The sequence below is a fragment of the Lissotriton vulgaris genome, chromosome 7 (assembly GCF_964263255.1).
Source record: "Lissotriton vulgaris chromosome 7, aLisVul1.2, whole genome shotgun sequence".
NCBI lineage: Eukaryota > Metazoa > Chordata > Amphibia > Caudata > Salamandridae > Lissotriton > Lissotriton vulgaris.
In genome coordinates, this window is record NC_141695.1 from 1,724,145,208 (window position 1) to 1,724,164,459 (window position 19,252).

The following is a 19,252-nucleotide window of genomic DNA, read 5'->3' on the forward strand; positions in this document are numbered from 1 at the left end:
TGATTTATTCTGGTGGTAGTGCATCATGCCACAGCTAAGACTCTCCTTGGTATTTTTACCAGGGCTGGCTTTCCAAAGGAGGTAGTATAAGATTGAGGAACCAAACATTATGTCTGCATACTTACAAAACATGTTGGATGAGTGTGGAGTGATCTATAGGTTCTCTACCACCTGCAGACAAATGGGATTGTTGAAAGGTTTAATAAGACCCTGAAAGGTTGACTCCATGAAAAACTCAGAAGGAGATTGGATGTCTTACTACCATGCCTGCTATTTGCTTACAGAGAGATGTCACAGAAGGGAGTATGATTTTCCCCCTTTGAGCATCTGTATGGCTACCCTGTAAGGGGAACACTGTGCTCGTACTAGGTTCTCATATGCAACAGCTTATATAGATATATTTTCTTGACTTATAGGGTCATCTATAAATTTAAGGTTGCCCGTTGTTCTATAGTCCTGATGAAGACTCGCATGGCCCAGGCATAACTCACCGTCAGGCCCTAAGTCGAGTCGAAACGTCAACGCCTTTCTGATAATTGACCTGGACCTATATGTTTCCGCTTTATTTTCATGTGCATCATAATTTACAAAACATATGTGTGTTTCAAATGTAACAACATTATGGAATAATTGATTCATGGCTAGGTCGTACAACACGGATGATTGTTGATCCGTATTGTAGTGTAAAAAGTGTCTTTTGAATTTTTATGTCACTAATTTCCGTAATTCTTTTCTTCTTTTCATCACTCAACACTATTTAATTCACCTCTTTCCATTTTTCACGCTCCCCTTGGGGCAACCTGTATGACTCTTATGTATTGTTAGTTATTTACATTCTTAAATAGTGGCAATAAATAAATTGCCTTAGAAATAATTTTTTGCTGTTGCTTTTTGCTATAGTGAGGCATCCATTGATTCAGAGTAGATTTGTATACTCGTGAATGTTTATTTAATAATTAAGCACTGACTAAGTTTGGCATTGAAAATTAATAGTCTATGGACCGTTGTTTTCCAATACTGGATGTGAGTCTTTGTCACCCCTGGAGGACGTGGCGGACTGTCGGTGGTTGAGTGCCACTAATGGCGCACTGAAGAGGGCTTGAAATTGTTGCCCGAGAAGTATGCGGTCCCAAATGGCCTAGACGGTGCTTGATTAAGCTATGGCTTGACCTTGAAAAGGCCGAGATGCCAGTTGTAAGAAAGGTGTCAAATAATACAGCCTCCAAGGCAACTGAAGTAAAGAATATAAGGTGGCTGTGGAGGGTGCAGTGCTCCATGGGAGGAGAGAAAGGTGGCGATGCATGAACCCCAACTATACAAACCCACAACCAACATACCGTGGCTGTTGGGTCTGCAGAAAATGGCGGAGAGCTTATGGAGAAGGTACAGGTTGGACAAAGACAGATGAGGAGAGGGAGGTAAGGGAACAGTGGCACAAAAAAAACACAACATGTGACTGCCAACAACATGATATCCAAAGCAATAACATAAAACAGGGGAGCAGCAAAGAAATATGTGGAGTGAAAAATAGACTGACAGGAAAGGGAGGGAGCATATAGGCATCCATAGACTGACCACAAAACGCAAGTCAGAGGGGGCACCTTAACTGCAGCGCCTCCAGGATACTATTTACCAATCCGCCGAGGACCGAGGAAGTGGGGACACCAGAGGACCGAGGAAGTGGGGAGAGTAATCACTGGAGCTAACAACATCTTGTGGCACGCATCATTTTGTGCCATTCACAATCCCCCCTCACCATCAGGAGATTAATTTATTGAATTTGGAAAGACTACACACCCACGTACAGAATTCACGAAAGTGGGAAAGAAGAATGGTGGAAGACATTCACCGGATGAGGGTGGGAAGAAGAGAGGCATACCCTCTAAATAGGTACAATACAGGGTAGCAGTGGAACAGCAAGAGGATTACAACATTTGAGATTGAATGGCGTTAAGTGAAAGACGCACACACAAGCACAAGAAGACTGAGGCTCTACAGACAGGTTTGATGGTTTTGGTAAGGCCCTAAGGTCAGGGGAGATTAACGCCACAGTCAGGCGGCGTGGCACAGCATGATAATGTGTACAGTGCACAGCATATACAAGAAGGGAGCCCAAAAGTGCTTAACTAGTTTGTAAAGAAGGGAACAGAGTGACAGAAAGCACCAACACAGAAACACACATGCCCCTCTAAACTAAAACAATCCCACAATGCACTTACCTCCTCTTCAGATGCAGTTCCTAGAGGCCTCAGCACCTAAAAACCAATGAAAAGGGATGCAAACGTTAAAGGCAGTTAAGATCACACTGGGGCAAAGGTTTAGTTTATCAGGTTCTCACTCTCTCCTCTTCATTCTACAGTTTCTGTATCTTTTGCATCCAAGTGTTGACTCTTTCCTGGCTATTCCTGTTTGCCAGCAAAAACACACAAGGCTTTTATTAATTGATCTCTCCTCTGGGATGAGCCGGAGTACAGTCACACGGCCTTGCACCATATTTTCATCACTGGCACTGCCATTACTGCAATTTAGGGCTCGAAATGAGAATATAAACTAATGCTATTCTTTAGTCCAACCCTTACTTCACTGGAACAAATGAGTTCCTTATGATATTGGAAGATTGAGGCAGCACTCAATGTTACAATATCACTGTCTTGGTACTTTGGGCAGGGATAGGTGGAATAAAGGCTAATCACACTTTCCCTGACCTCTCGTTTTGCTCCTCCAACCCAGAATAAAGCTAGAATAAAACCAATTTGTTATCCAGAGATGCATAAAGAGAATTCATTTCAGATTATGCGTTGGTCTGAAGATAATCAGAGAAGAAACATACTTCCTCTATCTCCTAAGAAAATCTAACAAAGCCTTACTTTGTTTTCTTCAAACTGCCCATGCAATCCCAGTGCAATCCCAGTGACTGTCACCAAAGCATCATGGGCTATCACTAACTGTCGCATCAGTAGCTCTACCATTAGTAACTCACCCAACCCTTCTCCTATCCACCAAAACCTGTATGGCTGAGATATTGTGGGTGAACCTGTGCCAAAAACAGCACTATTATTAGGCAAAGACTGAAACCATGCACCATTCACACACTAATCAAAATCCATCACTTGCATTTTCAAAAGATTTTAAATGCAAATTGTTCACTGCTAAGAAAACCACTTTATTACTGAAGCAAAACCAATTGTGCTTGACTTGTAGGTTTTCTATTCTTGTATGGTTTGGTTCTCACTTCCTGTACATCAAACACTTTGTTGCTTTATAGCTAGGTTTGCACTTGAGAACATAAAAACATACAACTTCGTCAGCTAATCAGACAGAAGTAGAGCTTGGAATAAAAAAAAATGTCATCTTCTTCCTTCTACCTTGTGAGGTTTAGTCTGAGAGGATATATTTGCCAGGGCATCGAAACAGTGAAGGGGTTTTCAACAGACAATGAGGAAGTTTAACAAAATCTTTGATTCATCATCCAGTTAAATATAAAATAGAATCTGGGGGTGATTATGTTTTATTAGTGATAAATGTTTATGTTTTACAGACAAGTTGTCTAAATATTTAAATAAGCCTACACATAGATATAATATACCAGCTAAAACAATTCTCAAGGAATGCATTTACTTATAAAAGATATCGCCCAAGCCCAAGTGCATAAACCTAATTGCACTTCAGCTGATAAGATCATTGCAACTTGGTGAAAAGAAATGTCATACTTTAAAAATAAAGGTTCTAAATGAAAAAGGTGAAGAGATAAAGACAGTAAACAACTGAGAAGCGCACATGCTATAGGACATTTAAAGCACATATACAGTCCCTTCATTTTATCTCAAGCAGACAACAAGGTTTGGGGAAAGAAAAGATAAGGGCTTAAACCCTTGATTAGCTTCAATATCTCAGCCCTCACGCTGTGACTCAATCCCCAAGTGTTGTTCTGGTGAGGACGACTGAGCATTTGTTTTCAAGTACTCCTGGCTTTCTCTAAAGAGATTTGCCGAAGAGCTTCTTTGGCTACAGTTACGCTTGGCTCGACTTCTATAGGAATTCAGGATTTCCTTCCAACATCTGGATGAGATTTTCTCTTGTACGCCTGTTGACAAAGCCTTCTTCAATCTCAAACGTTTGTTACCTAATGTTACAGGCCAAGACGCTAGACCCAGTGTACATTGCATTATTGTATTTGGTAGGAGGTTGAGGATACATTTCCAACAATGCCCCTCTTTGAGCTCCCAACGCACCTTTGATCACAGGACAGCAGTTCTGCGCCACAGAGGGACACTGTTCAATGTATGGTGTACAGTCATGCCCGCTGCCCAGCATGCCTGACCTGCAAGAATCTGTTATCCTGGTTTTTGGATAGTGGCCCCAGACTCACATAAATCCAGTGCGTGCGCAGAGACCTACGAACAACTCTGACTGTTTGCTGGAGCTGTAGTGGTACACCGAGCAACACTTCATAGCTGGACAACTGTTTAGGTTTTACAAGAGTAGGTAGAATCGTTGTGGCAGTATACACTGCTTTCTAATTATTATAATCTGACCAGGTATTTTCATCTGTATTGTGTGAGTGGGAGCCTACGGACCGACTCACTCAAAAATTGGTCTGGTGGCAGTGACCCCGGATTCTTAGCGCGAAGATCCTATAGGCTTGAGCTTATACCCGTCTGTGAGTATAGAGTTGTGCTGTACATGGGAGTATGAGTGAACCGGAGGGACACACATCTATGGATTCCTTTTTTAAAGCTTTTGGCCTCTTTGTGTGCACAAGATGGAGGTGAGGCTGCTTTCCCAGTCAGTGGAAGTGGATTACGGACATGCTTGAGACAGGAGGGTCGTAATCCAAACAATGAAGTTGTTGTGCCAGTGCCCCTCCTCTTAGCAATGCAGGCACTGATTCGGACCCGGAGGCTTAGAGCTCATTGGTCTACTAGTGCGCGGGAGCAGTCGGGCCATACCTCCGCGTCCTCTACCATTCCCTCTAGCAGCCTGCTGCAACAACACCTTCGTCTTCAAATCTTTGTGATTCTTCTCTGTCTTTTCCTTCTCCTCATTCTCCCTGTGCTCATAATACTGTGCCATATACAAAATAACAGAAGGGAAAGAGGTGGACCAGTTGCTTTTGAAGCATGCAATCTATTCGAAATTTCAGGGATCAAATAGGAAGCTAACCTATTAACGAACAACCGAATACCTCCTGCAACAGACAAATCCTGTCCACTGTAATCCAAAAACACTCCCTCAAATCGAGTGAAAAAAATCAGACACACTCATCTTTCTTCTGTCAACAAGCTGATAACTTGTCCCAATCAACCTTCCTCTGTGGAATAAGAATGCATGTACGTGATAATACGACCTGGCAAGGCAAGTATCTCTGTGATATACTTGTCGTCTGTCTTTCTATCCTGATCCCAAACCTTAATTTGTTCCCAGGTACCATCCAATTCCACGCCATGGTCCTGCATGTGTACCTACCGCCAAACATCAACCGGAATGAGTAAACCAAAAAACATTTCAACGTCCGCAAGTGTCATCGCTGTAGAAGAAACAGCTTCAGTCAATTTCTTATAGTAAGCAGTGGGGATTTTTTTCTAGGGTCGGGCACTGATTTTTAAGCACCAAAGCTTCAAGCTTCCAAGGAGTGTAGACCCATTGTTCTTGGAAACGGGTGGCCGCTGCTTCTCTAATGACAATGTTACTTTGATCCACGAGTTCCAGTATTTTAGGATGGTAGAGAGGATAAAACTCCTGCATCGGAAATTGTGTTACCGGGGTAGGGCTCTTCTCAAGCAGTCTACCGTGATAAGCAACCATTTTTGCAAAATTACTGAAAACCTGAACGGGGGCCATATCAGTGGCGTATACATGGTTCCTAATATCATACAGAATCTGGAGTGCCACATCCTTGAAATACTGTTCTCAAAGACCAATCAGAGTGGCTGACATATGCTTAAGAGCATGCTGTTACATGAAAGGATCATAGTCTTTCATCACACTCCACACATCTTTCATACCATAGGTGGGATTTCGGGCCCACGACGCAGCCTGATTAGCCACCAACCGTTTTTTCACATCTCCTACATCAGATCAGACTAATGTCCGCCCCAAACGTTCCCTAAATTTTATCCATTCTCCATCGTCAAACCCACGTACGGGTGTCTCAGCATTCTGCAAAGCCGTGGGTTGGAAAAACACACAGGAAGTAACCACTGAGGTAGCAGGCACCAGCGATGCTGCTGGCTGCGTCGCAGGCGTAAGGGCTGGCGAAGGAGACGCTGAAGCAATAGGCATTGTAAAAGTACTAACAGTTACAGTTGCCACAGACGGCGAGGACTTAGAGAAGGCAAGAGGTGCCGTAGCCAAAGTATTGTCATTGTATTGTATTTGCATTTATATAGCGCTTACTACCCCTGACGAGGCGTTGAAGCACTTTTTGGGCTACTCCGGGACCCATGGAGGATTAGTGTTGAATTAGTATAGTGAAACATGCAAGTACATTTTAAGTGGTGGATAGGTTAGTCAGTTATTTGGAGTTGGAATGATAGCAGAAGGATAGAGGAGGACAAAGGTTTGTATTTATATAGCGCTTGTTGACGCACGCTATTAAGGAAGCCTATAAAGGATTAGTGGTGAATTAATGTAGAGAAATATGAAGTCATTTCAGTAGTGGATATTAGTCAGTTACTTGGAGTGAAAAGGATAGCGGAGGGATAAATGGGGAAGGAAGATTTGCATTCATATAGCACTTTGTAGTGATAATGTCCACAATAGTTGAAATAAATGATAAGTTGAAGTTTAATTGTAGTACAGGTGCTTTGCAGCAGCTGACTTCTACAGCAAGTAACCAACACCTCACATTGAACACAGGTTCTCTTTGGAATCATAAGTAAGAACACAGCGAAACAGGCATTACGAGAATGACTAGAACATTACATTATCCTCTTCTCTCAATAAATAAGTAGTTGTATCAACAGAAGCAGAAACGGCAGGGACAGAAGAATCAGGTAGCGGGCCTCTGAGGGAAGAGCAGGATATATCCTCTGCAGAGCATAAGAAGGTTGGGGTCGGGTATCCAGCAATTCTTCCACAAATGTACCTTCCTCGTCTTGGGCTACATCAGACTTATCCACATTCAATCGAAACCTTCTATTTGAACATTCTATTCCTATCTCTTGCTTCTCTTTATCATATGCTACAGATTTTGGAGTTAACGGTTGCATTCTTCCCTTTTGGGCCTCTTTCTCTGCTTTCATTCGTCTCTGTTTAACCTCTTTTTGCCATATTCTGAGCAAATCAGACATAGACTGCCTATTTCGTTTAGCAAACAACTTCTCTTGTAAAAAAGTAATTTTCGGTGTGTCAAAAGTGCTTGTTAACGGCCACTGCAACTCGGCATTGTCCCTCGTATATGTTTGCCATAATGTACTAAACATAATAGGGCCAAGGCCATGCTTCAAATACATGTCAAAATTCGGGGTGCCTTCCGGAGGCGCTGGCTGACTCTCTTCCAATTGCGCATCAGCAGAACAACAACGGCAGCAAGGAACCCAAAACTTGCTGTAACCAGGCATTTTCAAAAGTAAGCCAAATTTATTAAGTTGCCCGGTAAAGTGTTCACAGACACTTTGCACCAAAAGCGGTCCTCAAAACAACACCAAATCCAAAAGCAGTCTCCGAACCGCACCCAATACAAAAGGCGGTCCTCAAACCGCACCAAATACAAACCAAAATGGTACCATGTCCAAGTACAACCCAAAACAAACTCACCTGGTGCACACGGGTCAAACAAATGTATTCTCCACTGCCGACTCTTCGGACCAAACGGTCAGATCCAAGTATTCAGGACCCCAGTGAGGATGATCACTGGGCAAGGCACCGACTGGTCAAACAGACGGGGCAGCTGCGAGTTCAAGACTCTTGTGCAGGGATCCCTGGTCCGCCCGTCCGACGGCCCTGACCTCCTCACCCATCCGCTGGCAAGGATGGGTCACCCAATGGGGTCCCTGTTTGGGCGCCAACTGAAGAAAGGGACCCGATTAGGGTCACCCGGGCCACTCACGACCACCTCTCAGCCTTCCACACAAATGAAGCGTTGGTCAGACAGTAGAGAATCCAAACAAGGCATAGATTTATTCAGGTACACTATAGTTGAGTCCAGTCTTCCCAGTCGCTTGGTGTGCTGCAGAGAAGACTGCCTTCAGAACATATGGTTATGCATTTTGTACAATTCAGGACCAGCAAAACAAGCCCAAACAGGAAATTTCCAGTTGGGACCAGCTAAACAATGAAGGTACAGTAGAAGATGTTTTGATCTTGAGACTGAGCACACACAATCTGTGTGCCAAGGTCACTCTGCCTGCGCCCATAGCAAGGCTGGTGGGAAGAGGCTCCTATCTAGTGGGAAAGGTACGCAGTAACGAAAACAGTGTTTTCATTAGTACAGCGAGGCCCATCCTCGAGTGACAGAGAAAATTCAGCACAGCTTCTTCTAGCAGAGTCAGAGTAGAGTTAATTGCGATTATGACCCAAAATGGCGGCTGAACATGAAATGGTGCTGCAAACGCTAACTTAAGCAAGGCAACATATAGTAACACAAAAATGCATTTTTATTAGATTCCAACATGTTTGCGAAGGGAACAATCCCAATATTTGAGCAACTCAAAGCAAGTTTTAGGCTGGGGGAGGAAGAACTATATCAATGTGTGCCAGTAATATAATGGGATATGAATCTCGTGATTAAAGATGGGGTTGTGAGACCTCTCAATTCACTTGAGAAGCAGCTGCAAAGGGTAGATGAATATTCCAATTTAATCTTCCAAATGAACAACCTACTACAAGCAGACAAGGCGTCTTTTAAAGGATCGTTTCAAGCTGGGTGAAAAAAAAATAAAGCAAACTTTTATAGAAGACCAACGGGGAATCATGAAGAATTTGCACATGGGTATTACACAGATTCAAGAAAAGAAGGAGGAAGGAAGATTGTACTTAAATTGTAACTTACACCTTACATACAGATCAGTTGCAGAGCTGCTAAAGAGGATGTGCAGAATTGGGAACACTTTCTAAGGAACTGTGCTTATAACTAAGAATACTTGTAGAGTATTGGAAGCAGTGGAGAAAATTGAGGGCTACAGCTACTATCTGCCCCCAGTAGAGTTCTACTAGGATGGATGCCTGATGTGAAGTGGGAATCTAATCCAGAGATCTTGTGAACTTGTTAATAGAATACTATTATACCAAGCAGGTTCTACTGTCACAAGGGGGGACAAATAAAGTGCAGCACATACATAACTGTTTCACTGACTCATGGCACACATTTTGGAATATTGTTCTGCATACTGTAAGAGGTGTGAGTCCGAGGATTTTAAGAACACTAGAAACCTTGTTGAAATCGTGAGGCCCTATCCTTACAATGGAACAAGAATATAGAGTCTTCAGCAATCCTTTCTTTCTTTATACAGACTGGCTGAAACAAGGTCAGCGGTGAAGATTACATTTTACTAAAAGGCTGGGAAAGGTTAATTACATAATTAAGAAGACCATCAGGATTTATGATAGATGTGTAAATAATGGTACCTATGCTCTTGATTGAGATGCCACTGTATCTCACAGCAAAACTCTAAGCCATCAGCTGCATTCGCACTAACAATCTTGGAATGCTAAAGGCTACTGCAGCACTATCAATAAGGACACAAACCAAAACCGTGTGTTCTGGGTTGAATCACAGAATCTAAAGAACTCTGGTCCATGGATGATGGCTTTCCTGTATCCAGAATTCAAATCCATTCAACGCAGAAAGATGGAGCTGATGTATCTGCTTTTCTCAAGGAGTGAGAAGGGTAACTTTTATGCTGGTTCCTAGTGTCTCAGTGCAAACTGGCTGGAACACTGCACAGATGGCACAGAAAGCAGCAAGAAAGTGGGCCACAGAGGGTCTTGAAATGCCACAGATTTACTACAAAGAGATGACAATGGCCTGGATTCTACTTAAAGGCTTACATTGAATTGTTATTATCTTCTAGGCTCAAGCCTTTAGAGGCAGAAGCTACATTTCACAATCGCATTACAGCAATCAAAGCAAAGCTAATTTGGAAATCTTAGTTAGCAATAACACAGACACCATTCACATGTGTGTAATATATCATACAGCTAAGACGGTTTATGTTGATATCACTGATCATTTGCCAACGAATAGCAAGCATTGTAACACCAGTAGGTCTTGCCTGTGACACCATAGTACAGTTTTATTGCCTTTACCTATCATTATATTACTTTTTCCATCGTTTCTGACAAAAACCACAGTAAGATAAACGCTTGTGGATCCACACGCATGGACAACCTTTTTGGACTGTTTTTCCATGAAGTATAACAAAACACATTTCAAGATTGCTCCTGTGCATATGCATGCATATAAACACACAGGTGGCAAGACATGAAATGGCTTTTAATAAGAGAAAGCAATTGAAGATGGGCAAATATGTGCAAAATTATGCACCCACAGGTGGGCATAATGGAAGAACTGTTTTGAAGATGGCAGCATACCTCTTTATTAGTTGTTTTTGGATTGCAGGGGCAAAGCAGGATTTTAGAGCAGGGCCGTGAAAAAGGAAGGAAAAGAGAAAGGAGAAGGGGAGACTGATAGAAAATAGTCCGGTGTGGACTACAATGCAAAGTCCTGACATCAGCAGTGAAAGGACACAACTCATCCAATCAAAATAGAGCGAAAAAGAACTGCTCCTATGGGCAGGACAAACACAAGAATATAAAGGAAAGCCATCAAATCTAGACCAGGAACTGAGACAAGAAGGCCACTGAATCATGAACAAGGAGTAAACTAACGCGATTTTAAGCCAATGGCTGAAGGTATCTGAGCAAATGAAGTCAATGGCTAAAGGAAGATGAAGGAAAAAGTCTAAGAGTATGAAAATGAATACAATATGCGTGCCATGTATACGTCCAATCTAATCATCACCATTATATATCATACATAAAAATAACCTCTTAAATCTAAAATAAGAAAGTAAAAAAGACAAAACCCAAATCACAGTAGGAGAGGAAGGGAGTGGAAAGGGATGCTACGGAGCAATAAATCAAAGGTGCCAGGAGCATAAACAGCACATATGCCAGTATTTGGTCCCACCTACATTTGGTACCGCCTAAAAGGGATATCTACTGAGAAAAGAAAAAATAAATAACAAATAAAATAGAAAATTTGAGGAGACTTAAATTTAGTGCATTACATGCATTATTGTGCTGAAAGGATTAAGCAGAAATAAACTAAAATAACACCTGTAGCTCAAACAAGTCATTGTCTCCCAATAAATTTGGAGTTTTGGCATGTACAATGAAAGACCGGGTGTAAAGGGATATAACTGCAAATGCAGAGAAATGGGGAGAAAGTCGGGGTCCATGGTTAGTCCCTACAAAGGATGTAAGGGTAATAAAAAAACAGGGAAGTGAAGAGGAAAAGACAGAAATGGGTAGATAGTTGAATGGTACAGAAGCAGCTGTTGTATATTTCGTTCTTTTGTGTATTCCGTTTCTTTTTCTCTTCATCCCATGGTTTCTTATTTCTTTCTGTACCTTTCTCTTCCTCTTGTTAAGGAATCCTGTTTTAAGTTTTAAGCCAGTGTTTGCAAAAAGAACTATGGGGGGAAAAAAAATCAAAATACTGGAGGAAAGCGAACATATCTTAAGGTATGTGAAATTAAACAATAAATCCCATATTATAGAGGAGGAGCCAAGCGGGCATCCGAAATGGCCGCATAGTCGCTCGGCTCCGTGAACCCCTTCGCCCCACACGTATATCCTGGCGTTTATCCTGAGCTACGGAGGCATACTTTAGCAGGAGAAGAATAACGACCACTTACCGTCTGCTCCTGAGGCTCCTGCGTGCGGTAGGCCCTGAGAACTGTCCCCGACTGCTCTGCGGCCCACGTGGTGAAGAGACCGGGGCGTTGACCTGGACGTGCATCCGGCCGCGAATGCAACAACAACGGCCGCCGTTGGCGGTGAAGAGCCGGCCGGAGGGGGCCGTTGACTTGAAGGGCCGCTGAAAGCGGTGAAGGCCCGGTCCCCTTGACGGTGACCCTTGAGGGGCAATGTGGCGAAGCAGGGTCAGAGGGGGCGCATGACTCCTGCCCCCTCCCCAAACTCTTTGCCCGGGCATAGCCAAGGATTGCCCCCGATATAGGTGGGCGACTCCCGGGGCGCGGCAGGGATGTTAGCCTTTTGGTGACTCTCCTTTCGGGGGCCTGCCTCACTGTTTTGAGCCCCGGTGGTCTGTCCCACGACGCCCCGCACTGGTGTCTGGTCCCTGAGTGCGGTGACGAGGGACGGGGCCAAATTGACTAACATGGCGGCTGGTGCCCCCCTCTGCGGTCCATGTCCGTGTCGGACAGTTGTCTCATGGACGGGGCCGGGATGCTTGCAACGAGCGCAAGAGCCCACATCCAAGGACGTATTGGCTGCCCTAACGGTTTTGCACGAGTCCCTGATTTGGCATGCTCAGGACCTGGGTAGCAGAATGGCCGCCATCGCTGCCTCGCCGTCCCTAACAGATACAGTCCGATCCCATGGGACTGCAAACGAACCCGCAGCTATGTCTATGGAGGGAGTCCCGGTTCTGCCCAGGGTACCGGGAGCCACTGGAAGACCCGGCTCCCGTGACCGCTCGGGCCGACATGGATCTACAAGTGGATGTCTCCTCGGGACACATATTCAACTGGCGGCTGGAGATAACATGCTATTCTCCTTATTGGACTGTCCCAGCTATGTCGTGGCGATTTCCGGACTGTGTGACTCTACTTTCCTGGATGTACTACTGTTTGTGAACTTTTGGAAGTTCTTGGGGACGACGACGATACTACCGGATCTTTGCTGCCGATACTTGGATGGGTTTGGGATGCTGTACTTTTCTATGGCTATGCTCCGATCTGACCCGCCCAGATCGTTGGGACCCTCCGGGCTGCTCTGTGAACCGATTGACGAGTGGACTTCTGGCGGTACCATTGCCAGACAGGGTCAGGGATGATGTGGTTCATAATCTATTGGCTTTATTGTTGACAGACGGTGTATTGGGTATGCTTGACCGGGATTTCACCACTGTCGTGGCCGGGACTTGATGTTCCTCATTATTGTATTACTTCGTTTCTGGGATTTTCCTGGGCGTAGGGGCGAGGGGCGGGGTCGGGCGGCAAGATCGAGGGCCCTCCTCCGTTTATCTATTCTTTTTTCTTTCCTTTCTCTCTCTTTCTATATTTCGGGCCTCTATTAGGGCGACAGGCACGCTGTGGGGGGGGGGGGGGGGGGGGGGGGTAGGCCATGGCCTTCTGCGGGTGTACAGGGTTGGGGGTTGGGGCATTTAGGTTTTAATCCTGATATCTGCACTTAAAAAATGTGAGGCAAGTCACTTGACCTCCTGGGCCTGAAACTGTGATGTATGTACGCTGTAATGTAAATGTTTGTAATGAAACAAAAAAACAAACAGCGGGTTGTGAAGCAATGTCAGAGTTAGGTTTACATCCCCCCTCTCATCACATCACATCCTGGTTTCCGCAAGTTGGGAACTTGCTACAAGAAATAATAAAAATACAAGTTTTGAAATAAAAATAATGGCAAGCTACTGCTGATGGGGTTATAATGGGGAGGGACATCAATTCACCAGATGTTAACTCTCACCCAATGGGCTTCTGTGACTTCGAGGTATCATTGGCATGCATGTTTCACAAGCAGTTAATCAACTAGGTCCAGACACATGGGGATAATGTTACAGGCCAGACAATAAGCTAGAGGGAATACCTAGGAACTATTCCCTACTGAACTGCATCTTCAAGTATAGCACAGAACACATTAAGGAAAAAAAAGTCGCCTACAGATGTGACCCACACAGCTCCTTTATTAAAGAGTTGAAACAGGTAAGCTGAACATCAGGGTAGGAACTTTAGTAGCACCCAGCATTTCCATGATGTCCATTTGGCCCACAATCCTCACTACAAGCCACAAGACCAAGAGAACATAATTGTATCTTCAAGCCCAATAGAAAACGATCACATCCTGGTTTCCGCAAGTTGGAAACATGCTACATGAAATAATAAAAATACATGTTTTGGAATACAAATAAGGGCAAGCTACTGCTGATGGGGTTATAATGGAGATAGTTTGTCATACTTACCGCTTCCGCCCCTGTGCCGGGGGGCCAGACCGGCTGCCGGATCCCCTCCTGCCGCAGAGCCTTGTCCTGCGTGAAGTGGTTGGTTAGCCTCATTAGCGGGTTGGCTCCACCACACTCGCCCTCCACTAGGTCCCGCATTGCCATGGCAGCGGCCACCGAAACTCACAGCAGGGTCTCCAGCACTGTACAGGGCATAGAGATAGTGGTAATAGTTCAGATATATCAGGGAGTCAAAGCTTGAAATAAAAAACTTAATGTCTATCAAGTTGGAAATACAGTGCTGAGCAAGCAAAGTTATTTTGGGAGACCTGGGAATTCTGACAGCGTTCCATATCCGACCATAAAGGTTACATTCATCTCCGACTGAAGGATCAACCTCCTTCAGTCAGTAAGACTTACCCACTTACGCATATACTCCTCACTCATACAGACATACACCCAAACCACACACTGGTAGTGCCAATAGGTCTGCATTAAAAATGAAAGTGCCTCTGCTGTCACTGAAGGGTTCATGCACTCAATACGTCATCACACATACAATGTCACTAATCTTTGCAGTCAGATCTAAACATCCACCAGTCCCAAAGCATCAGTCTCGCCTAATACTTGCACACCCAGAATAAAATATGCAGACGCATAGGGACGATAAACTAAAACACATAAAAGTAGAAAAAAGAAAAAAAATGCTGCCACCTTAATATAGTGGATAAATGCTTGCATTAACAAATGAAAGTAAACATAGCAGCAAGTGGTCATCTTGTAATGGTATTGTACATAACGTATACCTGTTTTTGAAATTCATCATGGCTGTCAGATTTAGAATCAACGTGTTCGCCATCTTGAAATGGTATCAAAATGATACAGAACACAAAAGAGTAGGCAATTTATAAGTTACAGGGTCATAGCAAAAACAATTGTTTGCTGAAATACGCAATAAGTCGATTTATTCTTTTTATTTCTTTTTTTACTTCTTCTCAACAAAAAGAAATATATATATCAGCCAACGCGTTTCGCCCAACACATGGACTTCTTCAAGGCAATGTGATTCTACTAACTATGGTCATATGTTCAATAACCAGACCAACCCAGTTGTATCCGCATAGCAGTGTCGACACTGCTACGCGGGCGTAGCTGGGCTGGTCCGGTCGCTGAACACTGCATATCAATTTTAAATTTATCCTAACATTGAGGGACAAAAAAGTTTGTGGAGACATCACGTTTATTGGACTCTTATTTGTTATTGATATCTTGTGAACCTAAGGGTGTGCCAATAGCATGGTACATATTTTTTAATTCTCTGTGAGATGCAACCGTTCTTTAAATGTAAAAAGAGAAACAGAAATTGCAAGAATAAAATCGACGTATTCCATATTCCAGCAAAAATTGCCTAACATCTTTTTTGTTCTAAAATGTCTAAAGCCCGGATTGGTGTCAGTACAACGCGTTGTGTTACAACGCATTCCGTTACAACGCAGATTTTACAACGCGGGATCCATTACAACGGATGTCATTACAATGCATGGCATTACATCGCAGATGCTATTACAACGCATGGCATTACATCGTAAGTATAGGTAAGTATACCTTTTTTTAAAAATGTTATTTAGTTTATTGTAATTAATTTTTTTTAAATAATTTAATTAAAAGACATTTTAAAATTGTCATTAATTTAATTTAATAAAATAAAATCTATTTAATAAATGTAATTTTATTAAAAATTGTAATTAATTAAATTTAATTAAAAAAAGTAATTAGTTTAAAGTACATATTTTTTATAATGAAATTAAATTAAATTAATAATAATATTTATTTAATTAATTTAATTAAAAAATGTACTTAATGTAAAATAATTAATTTAATTTATTAAATATATTTTAATTATTTTAAAATGGTAAATATAATGTAATTATCCCTAAACACAAACCCTGCCCTAAAACCTAAAAACACCCCTGTACCCCAAAACCCAAACCCTACCCTAAAACCTAAAAACACCCCTGTACCCCAAAACCCAAAACCCTGCCCTAAAACCTAAAAACACCCCTGTACCCCAAAACCCAAACCCTGCCCTAAAACCTAAAAACACCCCTGTACCCCAAAACCCAAACCCTGCCCTAAAACCTAAAAACACCCCTGTACCCCAAAACCCAAACCCTACCCTAAAACCTAAAAACACCCCTGTACCCCAAAACCCAAACCCTGCCCTAAAACCTAAAAACACCCCTGTACCCCAAAACCCAAACCCTGCCCTAAAACCTAAAAACACCCCTGTACTCCAAAACCCAAACCCTGCCCTAAAACCTAAAAACACCCCTGTACCCCAAAACCCAAAACCCTGCCCTAAAACCTAAAAACACCCCTGTACCCCAAATCCCAAACCCTGCCCTAAAACCTAAAAACACCCCTGTACCCCAAAACCCAAACCCTGCCCTAAAACCTAAAAACACCCCTGTACCCCAAAACCCTGCCCTAAAACCTAAAAACACCCCTGTACCCCAAAACCCAAACCCTGCCCTAAAACCTAAAAACACCCCTGTACCCCAAAACCCAAACCCTACCCTAAAAACACCCCTGTACCCCAAAACCCAAACCCTGCCCTAAAACCTAAAAACACCCCTGTACCCCAAAACCCAAACCCTGCCCTAAAACCTAAAAACACCCCTGTACCCCAAAACCCAAACCCTACCCTAAAACCTAAAAACACCCCTGTACCCCAAAACCCAAAACCCTGCCCTAAAACCTAAAAACACCCCTGTACCCCAAAACCCAAACCCTGCCCTAAAACCTATAAATACCCAAACACCCCAAAACATATACCTCAGTACCCCAAAACATATACTCCTATACTCATACTTATTTAAAAAATCACTTAAATTAATATATTTAATTTATAATATTTAAAAACATAAATAATTTTTTTTTATAATTAATAATAATTAAATCAATTAAATAATATTAAATAAAAAAAAAATTAAATACTTACCAATACTTACGATGTAATAGTATGCGTTGTAATAGCATCTGCGATGTAATGCCATGCATTGTAATGACATCCGATGTAATGGATCCCGCGTTGTAAAATCTGCGTTGTAACGTAATGCGACGTAAAAGATGCGTTGTAAGTGTTACATACCCTAATATACGGCCATCTGGTAGCTGGTCAGTTGAGGTGGGGAATTTTCATCAAATTCTGGACGGGTGATTACTTTAAGTGGGGCAGTGACTGAAATCCCTAACCACCAATACCTTTTCCTTATAAAAATTATACACTCTAGAAATTACCGTTCAGTGATTGTCACCTGGTTTAAAGGTATGGTTGTACATGATATACTGCGCTACAGAGGAAATGTGCAACTCACATGTGGCTAATTACCACCCTCTTGCAAGCAGTAATACGCTCTAAAAAATAAATAGAGGAGAAAGAAAATAAAGGGAACCTTTAAAGAAAAAAATTGAAAACTTAATGACTTGCCTACCAGGCCTGGCTTTGAAGAGCACTTATTTTCAGGCAGATGTGCACATGTGATCCGACAAATGCCATCGCTCACAAGGCAAGATAGCTAATGGTTGAAGTGAGCAATCCCACTGCCTATGTTGTGATATACAGTGGAAGGAAGCAGAGTGTAAATAATATTGTTTCTAAACGTGGCAGCAAAACTTTATATCAGAGTTAGACTATGTACAATTACACTGCAAGAAGGACACCTGATGCTATGTTTAGTTTCATTATTACAAGCTTCTTTAGATGTCTACATATTTACTTTTTTTCTATTTGCATTCTTTTTATTTATTTTGTGTATGTTATTCAGTTTGTGTGTGTTTTATTACGGTGTAAGTAGTGAATGCAAGAATGTGCCAGTGGGTGAATAAATGGATGCATGAGTGCAAAGATGAGCAGACGAGTGACAGAGTACATGTACACTCATTGAGTGTCTAACCCTTTCTGTGACATTAAAGGCACTTTCATTCATTAGCCGACCTAATGAAATAGCTAATGCTCGATTGGTCGTGGTTTGCAAGAGGTGTCATTAACTCATACAATTATGCGATCAACAGAAAAATGCTTTCAGAAGTACTACTGAGAGACTGGCTTAGGGTTCTCCCACTTGTTGGTTGCCTTTAGTACAGTATTTGATTGGACAGAGGTGTGAGTTCCCTGAAGAAAAGTGGTTGTATTTACCTTTTTGGCTTGTGGGAAAGCTTATGCCCAATGTAAACTGCATTGATTACGGTAGCAAGTCAGCATTTAACAATGTAGGCCTGCTTTAGTGGTTATGAAAAGTTATGATTAAGTCAGTAGACAAAGATATTGTGAAAAGCATATGTTTCAACCAGTAGACATTTAACTATGGATGAATATTAGTCTGTATTAAAGACTGAAGAGCGGTATTGCACTACATATTGTTACAAATGGGGGTCTCTAGTTGACAATGGTTTGCACCTTGTCCAAGTAGGGACCCTTCCTTCTAGTCAGGATAAGGAAGTTACACTCCTAAAATAACCCCTGCTCACCCCCTAAGTAGCTTGGCATGAGCAGTCAGGCTTATCTTAGAGGCAGTTTGTAAAGCATTTGCACACAACCAACGGTAATACAGTGTAAGCACTACAAAAGGACACAACACCCGTTTAGAAAAATATCCAATATTTTTATATACTTAGACAAGACCAAAAACTATGAAAATCCACAATACAGCACTTTGAAATCTTCAGTTATCACAATAACTTGAAAAATAGTTCCTCTAAGTCGATAGCTCCCTCTGGGGCTATCACTGAGGTCGCAGTCAGCTACAGTGTCGGTAAGACCTTCAAAACAGTACCTATAGAAATGCAGAGCTTCCGAAAGCACGGCGTCCGCAGGCGTTGGTTCCGGAGGTTGGTGCAGGAGTCGTCGGGCCCTTGAAGTCACACACGTTGCAGATCGAACTCCTCGCAGTTGAAGTCAGGAGCGCTAGCATGTGCAGGCGGTTGGTGCTGCGGTGTGAAGTGCAGCGGTGCAGCATGCAATGCCCTCAGGTCGCGGTGCGAGCAGAAGTTCGGTGGCCGCATCAGATGGTGTCGTTAATGAGACCAGGGTCGCAGTGCGAAGTGATG

At 42.7% G+C, this 19,252-nt stretch overlaps 1 protein-coding gene across 9 annotated transcripts in view; it reads right to left on the bottom strand.

The window, feature by feature from the left end:
• The window catches only part of PEX5 (peroxisomal biogenesis factor 5), a 116,776-nt gene that overhangs the window by 81,358 nt on the left and 16,166 nt on the right, over window positions 1-19,252 (bottom strand). For 8 of the 9 annotated variants that reach the window (XM_086932952.1, XM_086932949.1, XM_086932945.1 and 5 more), the window contains exons 2-3: window positions 14,165-14,346; window positions 2,220-2,255 (exon numbers count right to left, since the gene is read on the bottom strand). In XM_086932952.1, the coding sequence (XP_086789078.1) occupies window positions 2,220-2,255; window positions 14,165-14,308 (180 nt within the window). In that variant the 5' untranslated portion in view covers window positions 14,309-14,346. Of the gene's footprint in view, window positions 1-2,219; window positions 2,256-14,164; window positions 14,401-19,252 lie in introns of all 9 variants that reach the window. The other variant, XM_086932947.1, reaches the window with a different exon arrangement.